At 46.5% G+C, this 24605-nt stretch overlaps 1 protein-coding gene across 3 annotated transcripts in view; it reads left to right on the top strand.

Moving 5' to 3' along the window:
- MPHOSPH9 (M-phase phosphoprotein 9) overlaps positions 1-24605 on the top strand; it is a 121048-nt gene that overhangs the window by 31317 nt on the left and 65126 nt on the right. For 2 of the 3 annotated variants that reach the window (XM_073676198.1, XM_073676200.1), the window contains exons 7-10: positions 3763-3847; positions 19524-19618; positions 20758-20790; positions 22065-22181. In XM_073676198.1, the coding sequence (XP_073532299.1) occupies positions 3763-3847; positions 19524-19618; positions 20758-20790; positions 22065-22181 (330 nt within the window). The remainder of the gene's footprint in view (positions 1-3762; positions 3848-19523; positions 19619-20757; positions 20791-22064; positions 22182-24605) is intronic. The other variant, XM_073676199.1, reaches the window with a different exon arrangement.

The following is a 24605-nucleotide window of genomic DNA, read 5'->3' on the forward strand; positions in this document are numbered from 1 at the left end:
GGTGTATGCCGCTGCTGAATTGCCGGCTTTTCATGTCATTCTACATTATTCTTAGTTGTTTTCCTTCATGTAGAATTAACCTACAAGGAAAGAAAGGGTTTATTTTTATTTCGATATTTGTGTCCCATTGACTTGCATTGGTTTCCGGTATCGGAATCGGCGATATCCGATACTTTTTGGGTATCGGTCCGATCCAATCCAATCCGATATTTCCCGATATCGGAAGTTATCGCTCAACACTAGTTAAGATACTTTTGCTGACACCATTTTAAAGAAAAGCGAACATACTAAAATCTCATGGTGAGTCCTAAAGCTTTAGGCTATGTGTCCACGTAGCAGATTTGATGCAGAGCGTTTTTGCCTCTCTCTGGCAGAAAAAAATGCATGCAGATTTACCTGCTTTTTTTCTGCCAGAGAGAAGCGTTTTTACATGCGTTTTCGCATGCATTTTTTCAAGCACTTTTCCAAGTGATTTTGAGCATCACTTGGAAAGTGCTTGACAAGTTGGTCACACAATATAAATCCATGCAACCTGCATGGATTTATATTGTGTGACCAACTTAGATGCTTTAAATGCTACATCTATAGTAAAAAAAAAAAAATTTAAAATAAAAAAAAAAACTGTATACTCACCTCTCCAGTCTCCTCCCGGCAGCGATCCTCTCTCCTCGGGGTCCCGAGGTGTACTGGCAGGACTTGAGGTGACGTCATTTAGTCAGTTGATGGTCACGCGACCGTCACCTGACCGCTGACTTCAGCGGTCGCGTGACCATCAGCTGACTAGATGACGTCACCGCAGGTCCTGCAAGTACACCTCGGGACCCTGAGGAGAGAGGACGCCGCCAGGAGCAGACCGGAGAGGTGAGTATACAGGTTTTTTTTATTTTTAACTTTTTTATTTCTTTTTTTCACCCCGTGGTAGCCAGGATGAAGAGACGTTGTAGTTTGCTCTTCATCCTGGGTACCACACGCACCGCGATTACGCTGCAAATTCGCGGCCATTGAATTTAATTGAAACGCAGCAAATCCACATATACCTGCGGGTTTGCTGCATTTCAATGTTCCTCAATGGCCGTGAATTTGCAGCGTAATCGCGGTAGAAATGGTCATGCTGCGTTTTGCAACGCAATGCGAATTTGGCGCGCTAATTGGCGCATCCTGTGTACAGAACATCTGAATTTACATTGCTTTGCATGGCAGACGGTTTTACAAGCATTTTCGCGGCCGCAAAAACGCTATGTGGGCACATGGCCTTAGGATTAATGTGCATTTCAATGGGTCAACCTGTGGCACTTAACGACCGTTGATAAGCTGTTTGATTGCTGATCACCAGTCATTTAGTAGCCGGTTTACACATGTGGAACCGACTGAATGATCTGTAATGGATGTATAATAGATCATTCAGTGCAGGTAGGCAGTCATTCTTCTCAGTAACACGAGTCCTGTTTGCACAGGACAATGTGCTGATGAAAGTGAACAATGATCCTTTTTCACAGCAGAAAAGATAATTTAATCCAATGAATGAGTATTTGCTCATTCGTTGGGTGATCGGGGTCAGCCAATTTAGAGTGCTGTCTAGGAATACTCGTTCATGATGATAACGCAGTGTCAATTGAGCCTTAAGGCCCTGTCACACATAACGAGATCGCTAGCGAGATCGTTATTGCGTCACGGTTTTGGGATCGCTGGGGAGATGTCAAACATGCAGAACTTTCCAACGATCTCGGCCGCCCCAGCGATCTAACCAACGATCTCGGTGGTCGTTGGGACGCTTTCACACAGCAGCTATTTCAACGATCCACACCTTGATAGGGACTGTCCTGTGTCAGAAAGGCGTGCATAAAATTGCTTTTCCGCGCCCCCCTCATCTCCAGTTGGTGGACGCTACTGCATTCAGATTGGGTGGCCTTGGTTTAACACTGCGTCTCCGGTCAGATGGGATCTCTACTGCGTCTCCATTAAAAATGAAAACTCATTTGAGACCCCAAACAATACCTACCTCGCTAAAGATGCCTGATTTCTTCAAAGTGGAGTCACAGCCGGAGAACGCTGGTGGGATCTGAAAAAACAAGGACGCAGTAGTGACCACCAATCGGGGACGAGGAGCGCAGAAAAGTCCAATTTATGCACGCCTACATGTCTCAGTTCTGAATCGCTAACGAGGTCGTTGATAAGGTGTCAAATACAGCGATGCATACTGCCCAGCGGGAGCGCAACGACCCAGGAATGGTCCAGGAAGCTTTGTAACGATCAGCGATCTCACAGCAGGGGCCTGATCGTTGCTACCTGTCAGACATAACGAGATCGCTAGCGAGATCACTATTGAGTCACCAAAATCATGACTCATTAGCGATCTCGCTAGCGATCTCGTTATGTGTGACGGGGCCTTTAAGGCCTCGTCACACTTAGCGACGCTGCAACGATCCCGACAACGATACGACCTGTCAGGGATCGTTGCTGCGTCGCTATGTGGTCGCTGGTGAGCTGTCAAACAGGCAGGCTCACCAACGATCAGGGGAGCAGCGACATCATGGAAAGAATCTTTCCACGATGTCCTGCTCCTGGTTACCAGCCTGCTGAAGCAGGAGCAGGCTGGTAACCATGATAAACATCGGGTTACTAGGGGCACACGCGCACCTAGTAACCCGTTGTTTATCATGGTTACCACTCTGCTACGGTGAGCGGGAGGTTACCACTCACTTTAGCAGGCTCGTAACCATGATAAACAGCAGGTTACTAAGTGCGCGTGTGACCCTAGTAACCTGATGTTTATCATGGTTACCAGCCTGATCGCTGCTCCCCCTGGTCGCACACAGCGATGTGTGCTGACCAGTGGGAGGGCAACGACCAAAAAATGGCCCAGGACACTTTGCAGCGATCAGCGACCTCACAGCAGGGGCCTGATCGTTGCAAAGTGTCACACATAGCGACATCGCTGGTGAGGTCGCTGTTGCGTCACCAAAACCGTGACACAGTAGCGATCTCTAGCGATCTCGCTATGTGAGACGGGGGCTTTAAGCTAAGTGCCCATGATGCAGAAATGCTCCGGATTTTTGCTGAGCATTTCTGCATCTCCCTGACAGAAAAAAAACATGCGGATTTTACGTGCATTTTTTTCTGCCAGGGACAAGTGTTTGTCAAGTGTTTTTAGCATGCGATTTTATCATCACTTGGCAAAGCACGTGAAAGTTGGTCACACAATATAAATCCATGCAATGCATTGACAGACTGGAAATGAAAAAGCCTCTCTGTTGTCTTAACGTCAAATGAAGCCAGAGAATTGATGTCTGAGCCAGAACACATAGTCACCAGGCAGAACAGGTAGGTAGTAAGCAGCTACCTGCCGGTAAGTTCTTAGCCCCATATTCAAAAAAACCCAAAGTCCTGGATAAGGGGTAAATTCACACAAAACAGAAATGCTGTAGATTTTTCCTGCAGATTTGTGGCGGAAAAATGCACAGCAGCCTGAAGTGGATAAGAGTTTAACAGAAACACAACAGCAAGTCTCTGTGTCGTGACATATTTTAACTGATTTAAAATAACATGTTTTTTATTGATTCAAGAAGTTCCCAGGATGACTCTTTCATATATACAGTATGTAAAAGATAGGCTTGGATATTAAACTGTGTCCTGATTTTACTCATAATCCGCAGTAGTTTCTATAAACTCAAGGTCAGGCTTCCTGGAATATGATACAAAGATAACAGATTTTGTAACCACATACCAATTACACACATTTACTTTCCTTTCTCTGAATTTCAGCTCGAATACACAGATGGTTCATCAAATACATTTTACCTCAACAATCGGACAGAAAGTGCAAATTCTTTATGTTCAGGTGGATCGGGTAAATATGTCACTTGTGCTCTTGTTCTTAGCTAAAAATTAATGAAACCATCAGATTGTGTTCGTGATATTTGTTATCTTTATAGGTATTCATTAAAACTATAATGCTCAATGTGAGCACACTCCAAACAAAAATGTGAGTACTACCCAAAGCAAAGAATATAAGATATAATAAAAATCCGGTGGTCAGGAGTGGAGCACCAATCACCCTATTCTGTCCACTATTCTCGTCCCTACCTGTCAGCAGAGGTTGGCACCCTCTTGAAACACAAATGGCACCCCTGCTCCACGACGACTAGCCCTACAGGTCCCTGTAAGCCCCTACACAGGTGCCATACCAAGACACTATTAAAGGGGTTGTGCCACGAATAAAAGTATATTTTAATCAACAGATCTTGGAATAAAAATAAACTCCACAATTGGATGTGTTTTAAAAATAAGCACGGGATTACAGCACGGGATCACAGCTGATTCTTTCTTTGAGGTAAAATATTGTTTAAAAACAGGCAGTGAAATGTTTTATCTCACAAAAAGAATCATCTGCGAACCCCTACTGTGCTATCTGTATACTCTTTTTCTTCCTCCCGTGCTCAGGAGATGTGGTATGTTCAGACCATGTTCCTGCAAGGTCAGACACAGCCATTACACAGTACACAGCAGGGGCACATATATAAGATTATCAATGCACAGGAACTAATTTTTAAACACATCCAATTGTGGAACGTATCATTCCAAGATTGGTTGAAATATATTTTTGTTCGTGGCACAACCCCTTTAAGTTCAATAGTGTGTACATGAGCTAGACTCAAACTCCAATAAACCTTTATACAATGATATTGCTAAATCTATGTCCAGTCAGCATAAGAAACATACAGGACTACTTTTCTTTTGTGCAAGGTTAGTACACGGGGAAAAGCACATGCTCAATAAACATAACTGGATATGGACAGTATTTCATACAGACCAAACTAGTTTTCAGCCAAATAAATTGCCAAAGTCACCTCTAAAAGAGTATCTGTATGGCTAGAAGTAAAAGATCATCATGTAACAAATAGAATAGGTCAAAACCACTGGATATAAAGAACTCACACAATTGTGTGTTATGCAAAAGACATCAGAGAGTGATTGTGGATGATAAGCTACACCCAATGATGTGCAAAGTATGCTTGACTCACAATAATGTACATAGTATGTCAGACTCGACATGTTTTTCCTACGAATCGACTCATCAGGAGTACATACTAAGCAAGTTCATTAGAATGGTTAATGCATTTGGATGAAAATAGATCACTTATCTCAAAAAAGTGATGGCCACATTTGTAAAGTGCCTTCTGCATACAACGAATACAGTGTCCAAATAGGTGGAGAATTCTCTGAAGGTGTCAGTGTGAAACCAAATATATGTGTACTGCACTGTTAGGTAGCAAATGCATGACAATAGTTAACCTATAATCACCCCAATGGTGAATCGGATAAATTTAAGAAAATATGTGATAATATTGCAACGTCCTCATCCGATGTTGAGTTGCTAGCAGCCTGGTACCGTGGAGTTTCCTAATGGAAAGGAGCAGATATCAGGGAAGAGAGTTTCAGCAGGATACAGGGAGTGGCATCTGATTCTGCCCCTATACATCCCTCAACAAGGTACTGCACTGCCCTGTCTCCCCTTTGCTCCTGCCCTAACAAGGGCAGTCCACAGCTGTTACTGCAATATTCAAGCCCTGCACTTGCCCTTTGATGCCTCTTGATTAGTGTTGAGCATTCCGATACTGAAATATCGGGTATCGGCCGATATTCGCAGTATCGGAATTCCGATACTTAATTCCGATACTTTTGCAATATCGTATACCGGAATCGGAAGTTCCCATAATGCAATGAGCCATTTTCATTTTATTCAGCCAATGAGGATCCTAAGAAGTGTGGGCACATCCTGTTAGGCATGTAGGCATCTTAACTAATGGCATGGCTGTGATTGGCTGCTGAAATTATGTCATGATGCACTATAAAAGCCGCCGCCGCCATTTTGAGCTCACTCTGCTGTGAATTCAGTTAGGGATAGGACGCTGTTCTGAGGGACAGTTTTAGCTACCTATTTGGTCTATTCTGCTTTACCCAAGCTACTTTATAAATCGCTGTGTCTTGCAGTGCTAGTACACAGTTCTCTGTGCTGTTCACCGCTTTCTGCAAGGTCTGGTGTGTGAGTGCAGCTCACCCTGTAGTGTGTGCTTCAGCCACGTCTGGTTGTAGTGCACTCAGTGTGTCTCACTGCCTCATACATTGTCCTTTTTTGCCAATTCATAATTTTTCCTGATATCTCCTATTAGTGTGGTGGTTCCATCCGTATTCAGCTAAATTGGTTCCAAACACACTATATAGGAGTAGATAGAGAAATTTTTTTGGTCTTGCAGCGCTAGTGCACAGTGCTCTGCATCTGCACTGTTCACCGCTGTCTGCAAGGTCTGTGTGTGTGAGTGCAGCTCACCCTGTAGTGTGTGCTTCAGCCACGTCTGATTGTAGTGCACTCAGTGTGTGTCACTGCCTCATACATTGTCCTTTTTTGCCAATTCATAATTTTTCCTGATTTCTCCTATTAGTGTGGTGGTTCCATCCGTATTCAGCTAAATTGGTTCCAAACACACTATATAGGAGTAGTTAGAGGAGCCTTTCTGCAGCATTGGGCCCTGCAGCCCCAACCAGATTAGTATTAGCCTATTTTTTGTAGCCTCATCTATTGCATTGTAGGTTACCTTCCTACATTGTAATAGCTACAAAAAGTTTGTGATACTATCGGTTTTACATCTTTAGGCACATCCAGTGTCTTTTTGTGACAAAAAAAAACTAAATAAAGTTCACCAAACACTCCACTTTACAGTTGTGTAGGCCACATTAGCTCATATTAAAGTCTAGTCCACACTTTATAAAATTAGTGTTTCTTATACCTGTTAGCAGCTGTTCAGGAATAAGCACACTAAGCCCTTAGTACTTTTTTGCCTATCTTTATCAGTCTACCAAGATGAAGAAGGCAGGGAGTAAGGCATGTGGTCGTGGTCGTGGGCGTGGAGTTTCTGCAGGGAGAGGACGTGAGGATTCTGTGCCTGCAGGGAGAGGACGTGGGGATTCTGTGCCTGCTGCGGGCACCAGTGACTCAGCATCCCCCAGTTTTACCAGGGAACAGTCCTTTATGCGCAGCTTTGTAGGAGCTAGCCGTACCCCACTGCTGCGGGAGGACCAAATTGAAGCCGTTGTCGGATGGATGGCAGCTAACGCATCGACTTCAATTAGTTCCAGATCCTCTCAGGTCCTGAGCACTGAAGAGCACCCATCTGTCTCTTCACCACCTGCCAAATTGCCCAGGCAGTCAGAGAGCCCTGGACAGGAGCCATCTCTACTTCTGTTCTCTGAATCTCTTGGCTTGGAAAGAGGGGGCCAGCCAAGCAGAATTCGAGAATTTGAAGAAGAGGTAGTATGCAGTGATGCGCAACCGTTTTGTCTCTCTGAATCTGAAGAGGCGGGTGGGCCAGTGCCTATGGTCAGCAGCACACCTCAGTACGCATCTGATGATGAGACTCAGGTGCCACTTTCTGGTGCGTACTTTGCTGTCGAGACTACCCAGGAGAAGCAGTTGTTTGAAGAGGGTGGTGTAGATGATGAGGTCCTTGACCCATCATGGCGTGAGGGACAGGAAGGTGGTGGGAGCAGCTCTGAGGAAGAGATTCCCCGAACAGCCCAAAAAGGAGGGAGAGGGAGGGGGCAGACTTGGTTGCCTGTAGCCTCCACTTTGGCACCCATTAGAAGCATGGCTCTTCCAAAAAAATCCAAAGCGGGCGCTCCCAAGGCTTGCAGTGCCTGGTCCTTTTTTGACACAGTTGCAGATGACATTTGCTTTGTCAAATGCAAGCTGTGTAATCAGAAGGTGAAAAGAGGGAAAAGTGTCAGCAACCTCAATACCACAAATATGTGGAAACATGTGCGGACCAAGCACGTGGTGGAGTTACAAAAACACACTGAAGACCTAGGCCAACCTACAGCGCCACCTACCACCTCTTCAGCTCGTGTTGTAGCCTCTTCCTCCAGCTCACACACAGCTGGTTCGGCTTCCTCACAGGATCGCCATGGAAGAATCTCTGGCACTGTTGTACAGAGACACAGTGTAATTCCACCCACAGCACCACTTTCCCAGTCATCCTCACACTCCCAGGCCAGTCTACAGCCATCGTTAGCACAGGCATGGGAGAAAAGGCGCCCATACTCGGCAAACCACCCCCGAGCACAGGCTCTGAATGCTGGCATTGCTAAACTACTGGCCCTTGAAATGCTATCATTCAGGCTGGTGGAGACTGACACATTCCGTAACTTTATGGCATTGGCAGTCCCACAATACAACGTGGCCAGGCGCTTTTATTTCAGCAGGCAAGCCGTCCCCGCCCTGCAACATCATGTGGAGGGAAAAATTAAACATGCGCTACAAAATGCCGTCAGTAGCAAGGTCCACCTGACCACCGATGCGTGGACCAGTAAGCATGGACAGGGACGATACCTTTCCCTCACTGCCCATTGGGTAAACGTTGTGGAGCCGGGCACAGATCTTGAGAGTGGCACTGTACGTGTTCTGCCAACTCCAAGGATTGCAGGAATCCAGTCTGTACACATTGACTCTTCCTCATACTCCAGTTCCTCTGAATCAGCGCTGCAGGAGCCGTCACGGTCTACCTCCACATCGACCCGTGAACAGTTACCTGTTATGATGACCGATATGAGCACAGCCGTGGCCAAACGTCAACAGGCCGTATTAAAATTAATTTATTTGGGGAATCGAAGCCACACAGCGCAGGAGCTCTGGAATGCCATCAAGCAGCAGAGCGACGTGTGGTTTGTGCCAGCGAATCTCCAGCCAGGCATGGTAGTGTGTGACAATGGCCGAAATCTGGTGGCAGCTCTGGGCCTAGGCAACCTCACTCACATCCCATGTCTGGCACATGTGCTCAACTTGGTCGTGCAGAGTTTTTTGAGGGACTATCCGGATCTTGATGCACTGCTTCACAAGGTCCGCATAGAGTGCGCTCACTTGCGGCGTTCCAGCAACGCAAGATCACACATTGTAGCTCTGCAGCGCCGATTACGTCTTCCGGAACATCGCATCATATGTGACCTACCCACCAGGTAGAATTCAAGGTTACATATGTTGGAGAGGTTGTGTGAGCAGCAGGCAGCAGTAATGGAGTACCAGCTGCAGCAGGCGCAAACAAGTCGCAGTGCGCGCCGTTCACACTTCACCACCACTGAGTGGGCCTCTATGAAGGACATTTGCCACGTTTTGCGTGCCTTCGATTATTCCACGCGAATGGCGAGTGCAGATAATGCACTAGTCAGCATGACTATCCCCCTTATCTGCCTGCTTGAAAAAACACTGCAAGCACTAAGGGACGAGGTTTTGGAAGAGGTGGAGGATGAGGAGTCACAAATGCCATCTGCTTCTCTACAGTCTGCGCAACGTGGTTCCTCACAAAGGCCTAGGCAGGGGACACTTTGTGAGGAGTATGAGGAGGAGTCAATGGATGAGGAAGACATCTGTCCAGAGGAGGGAGGTACACAATGCTCTAGTAGTCAGTATCTAGAGCGAGGTTGGGGTGATGCAGAGCAGGCAGAGATCACGCCTCAAGCAGGGGACAGCGTTTCTTGGCCAGTTGGCAGTCTGCAGCACATGGTTGATTTCATGCTGCAGTGCCTGAGAAACGACCGCCGCATCGCCCACATTCTCAACACGGCTGATTATTGGGTGTCCACCCTCCTAGATCCTCGCTACCGGGACAACTTACAAAGCCTCATAACACCGTTGAACCGGGAGCGTAAAATGCGGGAGTACCAAGACGCACTGGTGCATTCCATCATGTTCTCCATTCCAACCGAGAGCAGTGCTGCTAGTGCTTTACAAAGCAGCTCAGTGCGTCGAGGCAGTGGAGGAAGCTCTGCACAAAGAGGGAGCAGAAGCAGCGCCTCAGCACAAGGCAAGACCAGTGTAATGCACACGCCCGGGCTGAGCGGCGTGTGCGTGTGATTGTAGTGATTCCACTGGACCGTGCCGGAGAGTGAATGCCTGGAGGGGAGTAACTAGGTATTCACCCGATCCGACCAGGGTCGCACGACGGCATACGACGCCAGTGCACCAAGGAGGAACCGAGCAGAGGGACCAGGTGCTACTCCAGGACAGACCCCGGACACGGCTGTTGACCCACACAGGGGAATACAGGAACAGACTGGTAGGCTGGCACACAGACTGGTGGGTATAGGCAGGCACGACTGGTATGCAGGCAGGCGGGTATGCAGGCAGGGGGGTACAGGCAAGCACAGCTAGAGTGCAGACAGGGAGGCACTAGCAGGTAGGAACACAGGCGGGATAGGACCCAGTACACAATGGGACTCGGGAACAATACAGGCAGAGGGGTACAGGCAAGCACAGCTAGAGTGCAGACAGGGAGGCACTAGCAGGTAGGGACACTGGCGGGATAGGACCCAGTACACACTGGGACTCAGGAACAGAACCACAGATGTGGCAGACAAACACAGCAGAGTGAGGCCGCCCAGAGAGGTGAGCGAGAACAGGGCAGGACAAGGCCGCCTGGAGCGGTGAGCAAGAGTAGAGCAGGACAAGGCCGCCAGGAGCGGTGAACAAAGGGTCAGAGCTGAGCGAGACTGCCGGAGCAGTGAGCAAGAGTAAAGCAGGACGAGGCCGCCTGGAGCAGTGAGCAAGAGTGGAGCAAGACTGCCGGAGCAGTGAGCAAAAGGATAAGAGCGGAGCGAGACTGCCGGAGCAGCGAGCAAAAGGGTCCGAGCGGAGCAAGGCTGCCGGAGCAGCGAGCAAAGGAGTCAGAGCAAGCTAGAACCGCCGGAGCGGTGAGCAAAGGAGTCAGAGCAGGCTAGAACCGCCGGAGCGGTGAGCAAAGGAGTCAGAGCAGGCTAGAACCGCCGGAGCGGTGAGCAAAGGAGTCAGAGCAGGCTAGAACCGCCGGAGCGGTGAGCAAAGGAGTCAGAGCAGGCTAGAACCGCCGGAGCGGTGAGCAAAGGAGTCAGAGCAGGCTAGAACCGCCGGAGCGGTGAGCAAAGGAGTCAGAGCAGGCTAGAACCGCCGGAGCGGTGAGCAAAGGAGTCAGAGCAGGCTAGAACCGCCGGAGCGGTGAGCAAAGGAGTCAGAGCAGGCTAGAACCGCCGGAGCGGTGAGCAAAGGAGTCAGAGCAGGCTAGAACCGCCGGAGCGGTGAGCAAAGGAGTCAGAGCAGGCTAGAACCGCCGGAGCGGTAAGCAAGGCAGAGCAGGGGGGACAGGGCTCTGTTCACACGGAACAGACAGGAAGAGAAAGGCAGAGCCAGATACCCACAGGATACTTGCAGTGAAGTAGCGAGTGGACCACAAACTCACAAACTGGAGTACAGAGACAACAAGCAGGAGTTAGGTACGAGTTCAGACTCTGCAGAAAAAGGAAGGGAACGGACATAGAGGCAAAACAGGTAAAGGATAGGAAAGAGTTCAGACTGGAACTGAGTGTACGGAGGAGACCGACACTGCAGCGGGATACAGGAGCGGGTCTGGGAATACGGCCCCCAGAGAGGCGGGACGAACAGGCAAGGAGCGTGTTCAGACAGGACAGACAAGATACAGGAACAGGTCTAGGTAATCGGCCCCTAGAAGGCGGGAGGAACAGGCTAGGAGCGAGTTCAGACAGGCCTGGAAATACAGGCTCCAGGATAGGCAGACAAGAGAACACAGACAGGACTCAGTTCAGACACGGGAACTGATACCGCAAGGCAGGAGACATAGACAGGACTCAGTTCAGACACGGGAACTGATACCGCAAGGCAGGAGACAGACAGGACTCAGTTCAGACACGGGAACTGATACCGCAAGGCAGGAGACATAGACAGGACTCAGTTCAGAGAGACATTCTGGACTGGAGATCAAGTGCGCGCTCTTGCACAGTGGGAGATGGACCACCATGCAGGGACGCCGCCAGGTATGTTACAACCAGTATGGCCGAAATGTGGCAAAGTTTTGTGTCCCCGCCGCCACAAATGTCTACACCATCACAGACGGCTCCAGTCAGCAGGAGGCAACGTTTCCGTCAGATGGTGACAGACTATATGTCTTGCCCTCTTAGTGTACTCCCAGACGGCTCTTCTCCCTTCAAGTTTTGGGTCTGTAAGCTGGATACATGGCCAGAGCTTAGTCAGTATGCATTGGAGGTGCTAGCTTGCCCTGCTGCTAATGTATTATCGGAACGCGTCTTTAGTGCCGCAGGTGGTGTACTAACAGACCGTCGCATGCGACTATCCTCCGATAACGTTGACCAGCTTACTTTTCTCAAAATGAACAAGGCCTGGATCTCTCATGAATTTGCCAGTCCTCTTCCAGAATAAATAATTGGTTGGCAACAGTATCCAGGTCTCCTGTTGTGTTCATGTTTCTACCACCTGAACTGTAATCCCTGAGCTCCAACACCGCCAGTTGGCGCTCGGAAGTGCCGTCTGCACAGTCAACACTTGCTGCCGTGTTATTGGGGTTCAGTAACGTCAGCTGTTCCCCTGCTGTGCGGACGGCAATTTCTCCTGCTCTGTCCACATTCTCACTACTACAGATTTTAAAGTTGCTCCAATTACACCTCTGGCTCCTCTGTTTTCAGTATTATCCCTGAGCTCCAACACCGCCAGTTGCTGCTCAGAAGTGCCGTCTGCACAGTCAACGCTTGCTGCCGTGTTATTGGGGTTCAGTAATGTCAGCTGTTCCCCAGCTGTGTGTCCGGCAAATTCTCCTGCTTTGTCCACATCCACTGTACTACTGATTTAAAACTTGCTCCAATTACACCTCTGGCTCCTCTGTTTTTAGTTTTTACCCTGGGCTCCAATACCACTAGTTGCTGCTCAGAAGTGCCGTCTGCACAGTCAACGCTTGCTCCAGTGTTATTGGGGTTCAGTAATGTCAGCTGTTCCCCAGCTGTGTGTCCGGCAAATTCTCCTGCTTTGTCCACATCCACTGTACTACTGATTTAAAACTTGCTCCAATTACACCTCTGGTTCCTCTGTTTTTAGTATTTACCCTGGGCTCCAATACCGCTAGTTGCTGCTCAGAAGTGCCGTCTGCACAGTCAACGCTTGCTCCAGTGTTATTGGGGTTCAGTAACGTCAGCTGTTCCCCAGCTGTGTGTTCGGCAAATTCTCCTGCTCTGTCCACATTCACACTACTACAGATTTTAAAGTTGCTCCAATTACGCCTCTGGCTCCACTCTGTTTTTAGTATTTACCCTGGGTTCCAGCACCGCCAGCTGTTTCCGAGCAGTGTCTTTGGCACGGGTACTCCCTCCTGCCCAGCCTGGTTCCAGCACGCCAGCTGTTTCCGGGTAGTGTCAACGTCACTTTGCCTCCAATGCGTTGTCCTGTCGTGTTGCGGTCGGGTTAGCCGACTCTATGGTGCCTGCAGTTTAGGTGACTCCTATGTGGGCTGCGGGATCTGGCAATGAAGGCTGGTTCCATAGTGCCAATAGGACAAGCACCCCCTGTAGGACTGTGGGTTTTGGTAACTGCGGCCGGCTCGCGGCCTTGAAACTTTTTTTTACATGGGTACCTTCTGCTACCCATCCGGGTTCCAGTACCGTCAGCTGGTTCTCGGCAGTGCCTTTGGATTAGGTGCCTCCTTCTCGGTATCCAAGTTCCACCAACGTCTGCTGGTCCTTGGTAGTGCTTTCTGGCACAGGTACCTCCTGCTTAGTAACCGAGTTCCAGTACCGTCAGCTGGTCTTCGGCAGTTCCATTGGCTCTTGTACCTTCTGCTACCCATCCGGGTTCCAGTACCGTCAGCTGGTCCTCGGCAGTTCCATTTGCTCTTGTACCTTCTACTACCCATCCGGGTTCCAGTACCGTCAGCTGGTTCTCGGCAGTGTCTTTGGCACGGGTACTCCCTCCTGCCCAGCCTGGTTCCAGCACGCCAGCTGTTTCCGGGTAGTGTCAACGTCACTTTGCCTCCAATGCGTTGTCCTGTCGTGTTGCGGTCGGGTTAGCCGACTCTATGGTGCCTGTAGTTTAGGTGACTCCTATGTGGGCTGCGGGATCTGGCAATGAAGGCTGGTTCCATAGTGCCAATAGGACAAGCACCCCCTGTAGGACTGTGGGTTTTGGTAACTGCGGCCGGCTCGCGGCCTTGAAACTTTTTTTTACATGGGTACCTTCTGCTACCCATCCGGGTTCCAGTACCGTCAGCTGGTTCTCGGCAGTGCCTTTGGATTAGGTGCCTCCTTCTCGGTATCCAAGTTCCACCAACGTCTGCTGGTCCTTGGTAGTGCTTTCTGGCACAGGTACCTCCTGCTTAGTAACCGAGTTCCAGTACCGTCAGCTGGTCCTCGGTAGTTCCATTGGCTCTTGTACCTTCTGCTACCCATCCGGGTTCCAGTACCGTCAGCTGGTCCTCTGTAGTTCCTCAGCCTTCTTGTACCTTCTGCTACATTTCCAAGTTCAAGCTTTTTGAAATGGTTCTTGGTAATCACTCTGGATCTCCCTGACGAGGACCCTGAAGACGAGGACCCTGAAGACCAACCCGAAGAAGACGAGGACCCCGAAGACGAGGACCCTGAAGACGAGGACCCTGAAGACCACCCCGAAGAAGACGAGGACCCTGAAGACCACCCCGAAGAAGACGAGGACCCTGAAGACCACCCCGAAGAAGACGAGGACCCAGAAGACCAACCCGAAGAAGACGAGGACCCTGAAGACGACGACCCCTGAAGACGACCCTGAAGACCACCCCGAAGAAGACCAAGAAGATGACCCTGAAGAAGTTGACCAAGAGGACAAAGAAGAGAAGACAAGCACCAAGATACAGAAGAACAAGAGACCGAAAACCAAGAAGCAGAAATACAAGAAGCTGCAGAACAAAAAGCGGAAGAACATTAAGCATAAGACTGAAAATCAGAGCAAAAGATAATATCTAAATTATAAGCAGAAGATGACTAAGCAGTGTATGGGGGTGAGTCCGTTCCTCCTTGTGGTGCCCCTGGAAAAGACCTGCTGCTGCAGGCCAAACTGAACGCGGACAAATCCTGTTGTAAATCTTTTGTGACGGGCAGAACGAAAGGTGTAATGTCCAACCTTTTATAGATAACAACTACAGGAATGCCTGTCACAAATAAGAATATGATGAAGAAGAAGAATATGAAGAAGTAGAATATGAAGAATGTAAAAAAAAAGAATAATACGAAGAAGGTGAAGAAGAAGTGGATGAAAAAGATGCTGAGGATGATGAAGGAGAAGGTGTGGGAGAAGTAAAAAAGAAGGTGAAGAGCATGGAAGTAGTGAAACATAAATATCTGACAAAATATAAAAATACTTAACATAGTCAATATTTCCGTAACTCAGAACGTCTTAAAAAAAATATTAATTTCTGCTATTCCATTTGATTGGGCTAAACCTCTATGCCTTTATTGTCTCCCCCACCTCCCCCAATACATTCTACATTATTCTTAGTTGTTTTCCTTCATGTAGAATTAACCTACAAGGAAAGAAAGGGTTTATTTTCATTCTGATATTTCTGTCCCATTGACTTGCATTGGTTTCCGGTATCGGAATCGGCGATATCCGATACTTTTTCGGTATCGGTCCGATCCAATCCGATCCGATATTTCCCGATATCGGAAGGTATCGCTCAACACTACTCTTGATGTCTTCCCATCAGCCCAGGTGCAAATTAGCTTATGTGGGAGCACATATTCCCCCTCACCTGCTGAGGAGAGGGTACTCTCTAGAGGTTTTTCGTTTGTTCTCACAAATAGGTACAATGAATTTGAATGGGTCAAGGACATTAATCTATTCTCATGTAAGCTCAAGTGAAAAACATTTTTTAAAACACATAGCCAAGCAGAATCAGCATCCCTTGGCATTACTGAGGAGGATCTTTCAACTGTGAGGATACTAGGTGATCTTTGGGCTGAAGGGCAAAGATCAATAGGAGAGGGTCCATTTACTGACCTGAGACCAGGTATTAAACAGATGCCCCCTGACACAGAAATAACTAGTATTGATATTTTCATTAAACTGGTTACCGATGACATGAAAAGGAGGAGTTATCAATCCAATCTATCCTCGCAAGAAAGAAAGACACTGGATGAGCTAGCCAGTGTGGTGAGTCGACTCACTCAGCTACTTAAAGAGGTAGACACAAGAACCGTTTATATTTAAAGTCCGGCTGGTTTATTGTAATCCTCATAAACCACATCACCAGAAAACTTTAAATACAGCCTTTGTCCAGCACAAGATAAAACACAAAATAACAAGTCCATACCATAGTGCTGGTTAACCCACCTGGCTTAGAGTCCAGCTTTCATATCCTTTAGCAAAGGACATTCAATCTAGGAGATCTGCAACCTCCATACGTCCAGCATGTGTGAGAAACAGCTCTCAATTTACCCAGTGAAACCCACTCAGGGGTGGAGATATGGTGAGCAGCCGTTCAGCTGCTCCTAGTCAACCTGTCATGGCCAATTAACCCCTTTTAGTCCTATATGCATTAAAGCATTACTTCAAGTTTTTTTCCCAACCACTAGGTGTCTAACAGCCACCTTACATACCTCCCCCCTCTGCCTAAAGCTGTGGCTTGGAACCTTTTTTTACTAGAAAGACTCCTGTGCTATGCCATTTATGACGGTTACCTTATTGAACGCTTTAGAGTTAAATCCCTATGTTGGGCGAACCCAAAATTTTCTCTGATCACCCATATCTCAGTATCCCCTGAGGCAGACATTCCTATCTCCTCATCTTCCCCCATTACACAGAAGGGAAACCCGTCAGACTTTCGCACCCGAGGTCTCCACCCTTCCCCCACAAGTCCCAAAATAACACAAAGTCCCGGCCTATGATAATTGGGTGCAATAAATCCTGAACCACACTGACCTCATGGGACTCAGTACCTCGGACCGTCTCAATGACCACTCTGGCCACCGGATAGTCTTAAGCATCCGCATGAATGCAGCGGACGCCCACCTTCTTCCCAGGGATCAATTGGAGAGGGAGTGTAGCCCTCTAGAGGGTCACCAAACTCCCTGAGTCTAGTAGTCCAGTCATTTGCAGACCAACCATTTACTTTTACAGGACAAGCTTGGGGCCCCTTGTCGGGTGGACGGTCCACACTGCAAACTGGATATGCGTAGAATAAACACCGGCATCCCATGCTACAGTCCATTTGCTCCGTTGTCAGGGAACAATGAGCAGCTATATGACCTGGGCCGTGACATCTCCACAAAATTACATCCCCCAATGAGTCCCTTGGCATGACCTCCACCTCCCCCCTTGGACATGGGACGCCTTACCCCTTTTTTAATCTATGTTCTTCAGTATGGAGTGGGTTGCCTCCCCAAGGAACCATCGACTCCTTCATACCTTTCGACCAGTCTGACCAAGTCATTGACGTTCTGGGCTACCCAAGTCTTCATCGGGCTCGGAAGGGAGTGCAGGAACCAGTCCATTACCACTTGCTCTACCATCTGCGCTGGTGTAGAAGACTCCTGCTGTAACCACTTTTGGACAAGATGCAGCAGATCAATTATTTGGGAGTGAAGAGGTTTGTCACGGTGATATGCACAGTGCTGGACCTGTTGTGCCCTGACAGACATTGTCACCCCCAAGCGCGCCAAAATTTCTGTTTTCAATTTTGCATATTCTTTGGTGTGCTGTAAGGCCAAATCATAGTAGGCCTTTTGTGGCTCACTCGTCAAGTATGGCGCCAGGACTTCTGCCCACTGCTTTGGCAGGAGTTTCTATCGGCGACCTTTTCAAAAACCGTTAAAAAGGCCTCTATATCGTCCCCTGGGATCATTTTCTGCAAGGCTCTCCTCACCACTTTCCGGATAGAAAAATCAACAACTGACCTTGGAGTTGGAGTGGCCATGCCACGGAATGCCTCAGTGAGTACATACATTTGCTGCTGCTGTTGTTGTGGCAGGAGCTGTTGCTGCTAATGCTACTGCTGGTGTTGCTGCTGTTGGGCTTGCACTAGGTGTTTAATTAGGTGCACCATGCTGTCTGACACTGCTCCCTGACTTATAGCCGCCTTCACCCAAGACATGCAGTATTTTTGTAGCAGTCACACGTGTTCCCTGGGAACGTTGCCCGCACTTCTAACACCAAATGTCGTAGGTCGACTCATTCGGCTTCTTAAAGAGGTAGACACAGGAACCGTTTTTATTTAAAGTCCGGCTGGTTTATTGCAGTCCTCATAAACCACGTTACCAGATACCAAATTACCAAATACAGCCTTTGTCCGGCACAAGGTAAAACACAAAATAACAAGTCCATACAATAGTGCTGTTAAGCACACCTGACTTAAGAGTCCAGCTTCCATGTCCTTTAGCAAAGGACATTCAATCTAGGAGACTTGCAATCTCCATACGTTCTGATATGGTGAGCAGCCGTTCTGCCAGCATGTTGTCTCTTCAGCCACCAGCATGTGGCTATTGCCAAACAGTGTAGGACTAGGCAATCTCGATCTATCTGCTCATGTGCGGCTGCATCGTCAACCTCACTGGACTCTAACCTGACAGATTAGCGCTGTTGTATGTGCTCATAAGCGAGGATGACACGCATATGCATTTCAGATCTCCATGTCAGGATATACTCCTTACCTAAGCCATGGGAGTTGTGCGCAGGTGCCGTGATGCATGCTTTGAATTTCAGCTGTAGTGTGGTGAGATGTGCTTGCCTTTCAAGCCTAACTTGGACTAGGTGTACAATGGTTGCCGGGCGAACACTTCTGGCTGCGGGGTTTACACATTTTGGGACGGTAATTAGAGCTCCAAACAGACCTTTAGATGGGATTGGCTAATACCGTCCGGCATCTCCATTGGACACAGGTGAGGAGTGCATTAACCATTCTAATGAACTTGCTTAGTATGTACTCCTGATGAGCCGATTCGTAGGAGAATCGCATCAAGTCTGACATACTATGTACATTATTGTGAGTCAAGCATACTTTGCACATCATTGGGTGTAGCTTATCATCCACAATCACTCTCTGATGTCTTTTGCATAACACACAATTGTGTGAGTTCTTTATATCCAGTGGTTTTGACCTATTCTATTTGTAACATGATGATCTTTTACTTCTAGCCATACAGATACTCCTTTAGGGGTGACTATGGTAACTTATTTGGCTGAAAAATAGTTTGGTCTGTTTGAAATACTGTCCATATCCAGTTATGTTTATTGAGTAAGTGCTTTTTCCTGTGTACTAACCTTGCACAAATGAAAAGTAGTCTTGTATGTTTCTTATGCTGACTGGACATAGATTTAGCGATATCATTGTATAAAGGTTTATTCGAGTTTGAGTCTAGCTCAAGTACACACTATTGAACTTAATAGTGCCTTGGTATGTCATCTGCGTAGGGACTTACAAGGACCTGTGAGGCTAGGCGACGGGGACCAGGGACACCATTTGCATTTCAAGAGGATGCCAATCGCCACTGATTTTTTTTTATATCTTATATTCTTTGTTTGGGTAGTATTCACATTTTTGTTTGGGGTGTGCTCATAGTGAGCATTATAGTTTTAATGAATACCAATAAAAAGTCTTTTTAATGTGTATGGTCTTTGAATCAATAACTATTTACATACGCTTCCTCTTCTGAATAATCGGGGATCTTTATCTTTATAGGCTTTACATACTGGATGATGGATGAAAAGGAAATGTACCATCCTTTACCTGAGAACTTTGAAACTGGATTATCAAAACTTTTTTCTCCCAAAGAGGTTTGCATTCTATATATTATGGTTCTGTGTGTATTTATTCTATGTAGTGTCTGCTGTAGGTTTATAAGCAGACAAGGTGGTGAATTATAAATTTAAAAGTCCTTCTGCATTGTTTTAAGCGAAACATTAATGGAAAGAATAAGTGGAGAGAAAAAAAGGTGCATTTATTATAAAATCCAAAATACTGATATAATGTATTTGTTAACCAATCATTTGGTAAATTCCCATTATAAAAATTACGGGAACATAGAGTTAGCCTGGCTATATGCATTAGATGGTTGTCGGCAGAGCCACCTCAGCCGACACTCCCATACACAGGAGTTGTAGCTCAGCCGAGCACTCCTGTGTTCTCTATGAGAAAGCCGATAACTGACACGTCAGAAGGCGCCCCCATGCACATTGGACCTTCGTCCGAAGCCGTCGATGTTGACGGGTTCAGCCAACATTAGTCTAATGTGTTTAGGGGCCTGTATTGAGATCATCTAATGATCAGTATGTGCATGAAAGGGACTTGAACTTAACAATTTATGGCCCATCTATATGGCCCATCTATCAATTACTGATTGATGGTGGTGCAGAGTGTCAGTCCACCTACTGATGTGATATTCCTGGCCAGAAGACATGTTGGAGACTGCCTTCTTTACTTGGCGGAAACTGTGAGAAATCCTTTCCCCAAAACTGTGGGACCATGATACCACCAGGTCATTAATTTGTTTCTTAGTACCTGTAGGACTATATTGTCTTGTAGACATTTTTTACAGTGTTTTTCCAGTCCAATTTAGGGTTAAACCATATTGTGATTTTCTTTCATAATCATGCGGACATTTGTTGGAGTGGAGATTTTGCAGTGTGGCCAGCCACACTGTGTGGTCTCACCCTTAGAAAGATAGGTAAGGTTTGAGGAGAGACAGTTGTACATAAGTAAAAAAGATTTTATGATTGGGCCCCAAACTGTACCCAGGGACTCAAAGGAGTTCGGGCTGTATGGTGGAAGCAATGATATTAGGTGACTTTGTAATTTGTAGGTTGGGGTTAGTCTGTGTGGCATGAAAGCTACAGTAAGTGCTAGTGCTCACTATGTTCAATCACGAAAACGTCTCACTTAGAATTTCTCCTCTTCCATCCCCTCCCTGACGCAGGTACCTAGTGGAAAAATTCACACCATCATTGAGGTACCCTGTCTTGTATTCTAAGGATTTGGAGTATTTTTTTGTGTGCGTTTTACTGCACTGGACCATAAGACGCACCTAGGTTTTAGAGGAGGAAAATAGGAAAAAAATATTTAAGCAAAATATGTGGTCATGATGCCCTGTTATAGGGGAGGGAGTCTGCTGCTGACACTGGTATTGGGGTAATGTCCCCCATTTCTGTTAATATTCTCCACCCTGGTATGGCCCCTCCTTCCTGGTATACGTGGCCCCCATCCCATCTTGGTATACGTGGCCCTCATCCCCATCCTGGAATGCATGGCACCCCTTGATGCCACCATCCTGGTATGCATGGCACCCCTTGATACCCCATCATGGTATGCATAGCACCCCCTTGATCCCCATCCTGCTATGTATGGCACCCCCCTGATCCCCATCCTGCTATGTATGGCACCCCTTGAGCCCCCATCCTGGTATGCATGGCACCCCTTGAGCCCCCATCCTGGTATGCATAGCACCCCTTGATCCCCCATCCTGGTATGCATGGCACCCCTTGAGCCCCCATCCTGGTATGCTTGACACCCCTTGAGCCCCCATCCTGGTATGCTTGGCACCCCTTGAGCCCCCATCCTGCTGCCCACAAAAAAAAATAAACAATCATACTCCCCTCCTCTCTCCTCCAGCGCTGTCCTGCTCTGCTGCTGACACTCTCTCACTGTGTGAGCAGGGCATGGCGTCCCTGCCATGCGCCCTCACACAGTGTAAGAGCGCGCACACTGTACCGCAGTGCGGCTCCTGCTGCCGCTCTGCGGTCAGTGTGCCTGCTATTAAAGACCATGGATATTCACTACAACCCATGGGAGCAGGGTCCATGGGCGTGGGGAGCAGGGAATATTCATTTTCTTTAGTACCGGGTACAGCGCAGGCTGCAGCAGTCAGCTGCTGCCTACTGTGCCCCTCTGATTCCCCGCTGCTGCCCCCCAGACCTCCTAATACGCAGAGCCACAGTATATACACTTTCCTCTAAAATTTTGGTGGAAAAAAGTGCGTCTTATAGTCTGAAAAATACGGTAATTTCTTTTAGAAAGTTTTAAGCTTTGTGTGAATATGAATAGCTTTTTGCAAGTATTTTTAAATACTTTTTTATTTTTAAATACTTGCAAACATTTATGAAGGTTCCTTTGAACATATGTGTTCTTTTGGTTACACCAGAAGTAAATATATAAAGTTGATGACAGCATGTCATGTTTTGTACTGTGCGTCAATACTGTTCGTTGTTGTTTTTTATGTTTTTTAAGCCTGAGGAAGTGAGGATTCCTTCTTTAACAGATATATATCACCAGAAACAAAGAGAGCGTGAACAATTCTCAGGCTGGGAACCTCTGTCTTCTTCTGAACACACTCATCCTCCAGAGGTAAAAACCACATTCACAAGCAAGTGTGTGTACAGTAAAATATGAAGGCCCTTCTGTTCAAATGTAGGTGAATCAGAATGATTGTGAGTTGTGACGCTGAAGATCAGAACAAGCCTTTTCTGCAGGCAGGAGTGATAAGGGCAATATATACTAACTGATGGTGGATTTCCTATTTCGGCTCCATTCACATCTGTGTCATTCAATTCTGTTGTTCTCCCCCGTCGTAGAAGTCGAACAACAAAAACATCGGCAGTGCTGGTTCTGTTTCATGACGGATCAACTGCGCCATACAGACCCCATTGACTATAATGGGGTTCATTGAGTTTCTGCTATGGTGCTTTTACCAAACCAAATCAAACAACGATGTATGTTTGATGCCATATGCAACAGAGGCTGCTGCGTAGGTTTTTTGTTTAATTCCTAGTCAAAACCGTAGCAAGTACATGTTATTTATTTACAATGTCTGAAAATGAAGAAAAAATATATAATTTGCTTGAATTTTGGAAAAACGCCTCAATTACTTTTTTATTTGACTTTTACAGACGTGAAGAAAATGTTGATACCCTTCTGTTAAAAGTAAGAAAAACCCACAATGGTCACAGAAATAACTTAAAAGTGACGAGTCATTTTCAGTTTAAATTTACTGAATATCAACTAATGACAATCAGACGTTATTATTGAATTGTGTTTCAAAAGAAAAATGTAAAAACATCAAACTAATAAAAATGACCTGGACAAAAATGATGGTATCTCTAAAAGAGATTGAAAATAATTTGACTATAGGGATATAAAATAAGGTGTGTCCTGTGGGTATCTACAAACTTCTAATAAGTCAGTCTGCTTATTTAAGGGGTGAAAAGTAGTCACTGTGCTGTTTTGTATCGCGTGTACCACGCTGAACATGCACCAACGAAAGCTAAGGAGATAGTTGAGGAGATTGGAAAGAAAATTATAGACAAACATGTTGAAGGTAAGGGCTGTAAGATGATCTCCTAACAGCTCGATGTTCCTGTTACTACAGTTGCACATATTCAGAAGTTTAATGTCTATGGGACTATAGCCAACCTTGGTGGACATGGCGGCAAGAAGAAAATTGATGACAAATTGAAGAGACAGATAATGCGGATGATAACCAAAGAACCCAGAACAACTTCTAAAGAGATTAGAGGTGAACTCCAAAGTCAAGGTACATCAGCGTCAGATCGCATCATCCGTCGCTGTCTTAGCAAAAGTGGACTTCATGGAATGAAAGATGGCCGAGGAGGAAACCACTGTTGAAGCAAATCAGAAAAGAGTAAGACTTGAATTTGAGACAAAATACATATTGACAAACCTAAAAGCCTCTGGGAGAATGTCCTTTGGACAGATGTGACAAAACTGGAGATTTTTGGCAAGTTGCTTCAGCTCTATGTTCCAGATGCAAATATGAAGTATACAAATAAAAGAACATGTACCTAGTGTGAAATTCATTTGGGTCCAATTTTTTCTGGACTTAAATGTGCTGCTCTGTGTCAGAAAGCTTGGTCAGAGTCACAGGACTTAGGTTTTCCAACAGGATAATGACCCAAAACACAGCTAAAAACATCTAAGAATGGCTAAGAGCCAAGCATGTGACTATTCATAAGTGGCCTTTTATGAGCCCTGATCTAAATTCTATTGAACATCTGTAGAAGGAGCTGAAACGTGCAGTCTGGAGAAGGCAACCTTCACACCTAAGACGGCTGGAGCAATTTTTTCATGAGTGTGGCAAAATACCCGTGGACAGGTGCGGAAGTCTCATTGAGCGTTACAGAAATTGTTTGTTTTCAGTGATTGCCTCAGAAGGTTATGCAACAAAATATTAAGTTTAGGGTACAATCCTTTTTGTCCAGGCCAATTTTATTAGTTTGGGTTTTTTTTTACATTATGGGTTTTTCTTACTTTTAACAGAAGGGTACCAAAAAGTTTGTCACATCTGTATTCACAGTTCAGAGTCTATAATTCTTCTATCCTAGCAGTCATAAGTCAACAATTTACAGCTTTGCTCCTCCCATTTAAAGGTGTACCAAAATACTTATTTGCTGTCTTTTTCTTTGGAGAATCTAAGAAAAAAAAGGAATAGAGTCAAGCATGGCGGAGGATCTGTGCAAGTTTTAAGATGTGTAGGATAAAAGTGCACCTATCACCAGTCTTTGGCTGCCTCTTTTTATTTAAAGGAGTACTCCCACCAAACTTTTTATTGCATTAACTGTGTAAATGTAATTTGTAGTGTAAGTGCTTTAATATACTCACCAATTGCCACCTTTCCTGGTTGTAAAAATGACTTCCAGCTCACACCTAAACCACAGTGTGATCCGACAATTTGGAATAGTAATCACGTGACCCAGAAGAAGATCTGAGCGGCGCTGGAAACTAGGCAAGATTGCAATCAGTGAGTATATTACT

Source organism: Phyllobates terribilis, unplaced genomic scaffold (assembly GCF_046119375.1).
Source record: "Phyllobates terribilis strain yellow unplaced genomic scaffold, ASM4611937v1 Scaffold_1__5_contigs__length_1240528914, whole genome shotgun sequence".
NCBI lineage: Eukaryota > Metazoa > Chordata > Amphibia > Anura > Dendrobatidae > Phyllobates > Phyllobates terribilis.